At 49.3% G+C, this 2,350-nt stretch overlaps 1 protein-coding gene across 1 annotated transcript; it reads left to right on the top strand.

Moving 5' to 3' along the window:
• Nucleotides 1-1,212: 1,212 nt before the first annotated feature.
• On the top strand, nt 1,213-2,079 carry Otud6a (OTU deubiquitinase 6A). Its single transcript, XM_048336923.1, has one exon. The coding sequence runs from the start codon at nt 1,213-1,215 to the stop codon at nt 2,077-2,079; it is 867 nt and encodes a 288-aa protein (XP_048192880.1).
• The last annotated feature ends 271 nt before the right edge of the window (nt 2,080-2,350 follow it).

Below are 2,350 nucleotides of genomic sequence, written 5' to 3'. Positions count from 1 at the left end.
TCCACAAGCAAAACAAAGAAAAATACCCAATATTTTACATCAAGTACAAAAGCTAACTCAAAATAGATTAAAGTTTTAAATATAAGATCTTAAGCTGTAAAAATCTTAGAAGAAAAACAGAAAAGGCTTCATGAGATTAGCCTTTGTAGGGATTTTTTGGTTAAGACCCAAAACATAAACAACGAAAAAAATAGGCAAGTGGACTATGTAGCATAAAAATCAGGATTAGATGAAGAATTTTTAGACTTAGTAGTAAAATGATGCAAAGATGGAAGGTTGAAGCTTGCCCTGGCAGATAAATCTGTAAGCCTCTATCTCCACAATCACCAACAAAGTGAGCAGACTGAGGCAGGATTTGAGAGAGCATACTTGGGGCTTTTATTTTCTTTTTAGAGATTTTGGAAACTCAAAATAATCAGAATGAAGTTGCCTGATGAACTGGCCATGATACTTCATGGGCAGATGAGAGAGCTCATTTTGGTAGCTGGGGAGGGAGCTAGAAGAAGGGGGAGGGGAAGGTGGGTTGGGGTAGGTGTATTATGTTGCCATAGCCAAAAAGTCTGTTCATTTTTAGTGAGGACTCTAAGGAAAAGGCTGCCATCTTGCATTGGGATGGGACAGGGTGAATTTGAAGCATAAATTAAAAGGACTCTGTGTTCCCAGGAATGTAAGTAAATGCCTTTGTTCTGATACACAAAGATTACGGGTTCACTGTGGAGGGGAGGTGAACAACTGGAGAAAGACACTGCCTCCTGGACACTAGGAATAATGCCAAGTTCAGGGTCAGAGCACATTCAGATGATTGTATTTATCATGTAGTTATCAAGCAGGGCCTGTGCCTAGTTGTATCCAAACTTGGAAATGAAGAAGGCGGTAAGAAGCACAGAAAAATTATACAAACCTAATTACAGCACACTTTGTAGGAAGGCAGAATCTTACAGAAGATACTTGAAAGCTGCTGAAACGGAAGCGGCAGTCGCTAAGGGCGTGGACGCCTTGTCTCTTAGGAACCAATCATAACGCCAGTGGGGTTTGAGGGCCCACCCCAGGAGAGAGCAGCCAATAGTAGACAGGGCTGTGAATAGGGCGGGGCAAACAGCCTGTAACGTCACAGAGTGTCCGTTAAAAGGCAGAGCGTCCCTCACGTGACGGTTCCTGCCGGCCAGCCGGGACTTGAGGCAGTTGGGAGGCTTGAGGCGTTAGAGGAACACCATGGAAGATTCTCAGAGTAAGCGGCAGCGGATTTTACGCCGCCACCGGCGTGAAAGAAAAGAACTACAAGACCAAGTTTGCGCCATGAAGAACACAGTTCCAAAAACTGACAGAAAGAGACGAAAGCAGATGCTCCTGGATGTGGCCCGCCTCGAGGCAGAGTTGGAGCAGCGGCACCAACAAGAGCTCGAGAAGTTTCTACCGCCCGAAGACCCAGATGTCGAGAATGTCACCAAAAATCTGGCCAAAATCAATCTAGAAAACCAACCTCCTCGGGTTTGCCGGGCAGAAAAAAGAAGAGAAAGAAAAGCGGCCCTCAGGAAAGAACGCCAGGAGCGGGCCCAGGAGAGCGAGGGCGATTACTCGTCCAATTACCGCCGTCAGGAAGAAGAGAAGGTTGCCGCCATCCTCGGGTCCAAAAATCTGGCCATGAAAGATATCCCAGCCGATGGCCACTGTATGTTCCGGGCCATTCAAGATCAACTGCCGTTCCCAGTCACCATCGACAGCCTGCGCCGCCGCACTGCTGATTACATGCAAAAGCACGTCGAGGATTTCTTGCCTTTCTTTACTGATGCGGAGCCCGGCGACAGTTACTCCCATGATGACTTCAAGACCTACTGCGACAACATCGTGCAGGGCTCCTGGGGAGGCCAGCTGGAGCTGACGGCTCTGTCTCACATCTTGCAGACCCCCATCGAAGTAGTTCAGGCCGAGTCACCGATTATTGTGATTGGAGAAGAGTACAACAAGAAGTCGCTCACTTTGGTGTACCTGCATCATGCCTGCAACTTCGGTGAGCATTACAACTCCGTCAAGCCACTTGAAGCCGGCGCTGTGGGTGGAATGGCCCCGCGCCTCTACTAGGCCTTTTCACTAGGCCACGGGAGCCACTGTGGCGGCCAACACCGCCGCTGCTGCCACCATCCCCACCACTGCCGCCATATATGCTGCCACAGCCACGACCATAGCTGTCCCTGCCCCCCCCAGCCACTGCTGCCACCATCACCATCACCCTCACCGTCAACACCACCATCACCACCACCCCTGCCGCCGCCATCTTCAACATCACCATTGTCACCATGATCATCCTCGTCCTTGTGGTCGTGGTAAGAACTGCCATCCATCGTCACGGTCC

Source organism: Perognathus longimembris, chromosome 28, assembly GCF_023159225.1.
Source record: "Perognathus longimembris pacificus isolate PPM17 chromosome 28, ASM2315922v1, whole genome shotgun sequence".
Taxonomy (NCBI): Eukaryota; Metazoa; Chordata; class Mammalia; order Rodentia; family Heteromyidae; genus Perognathus; species Perognathus longimembris.
Note: the sequence above shows the minus strand (reverse complement) of the source record. Positions and strands in the feature narration are given on the sequence as shown.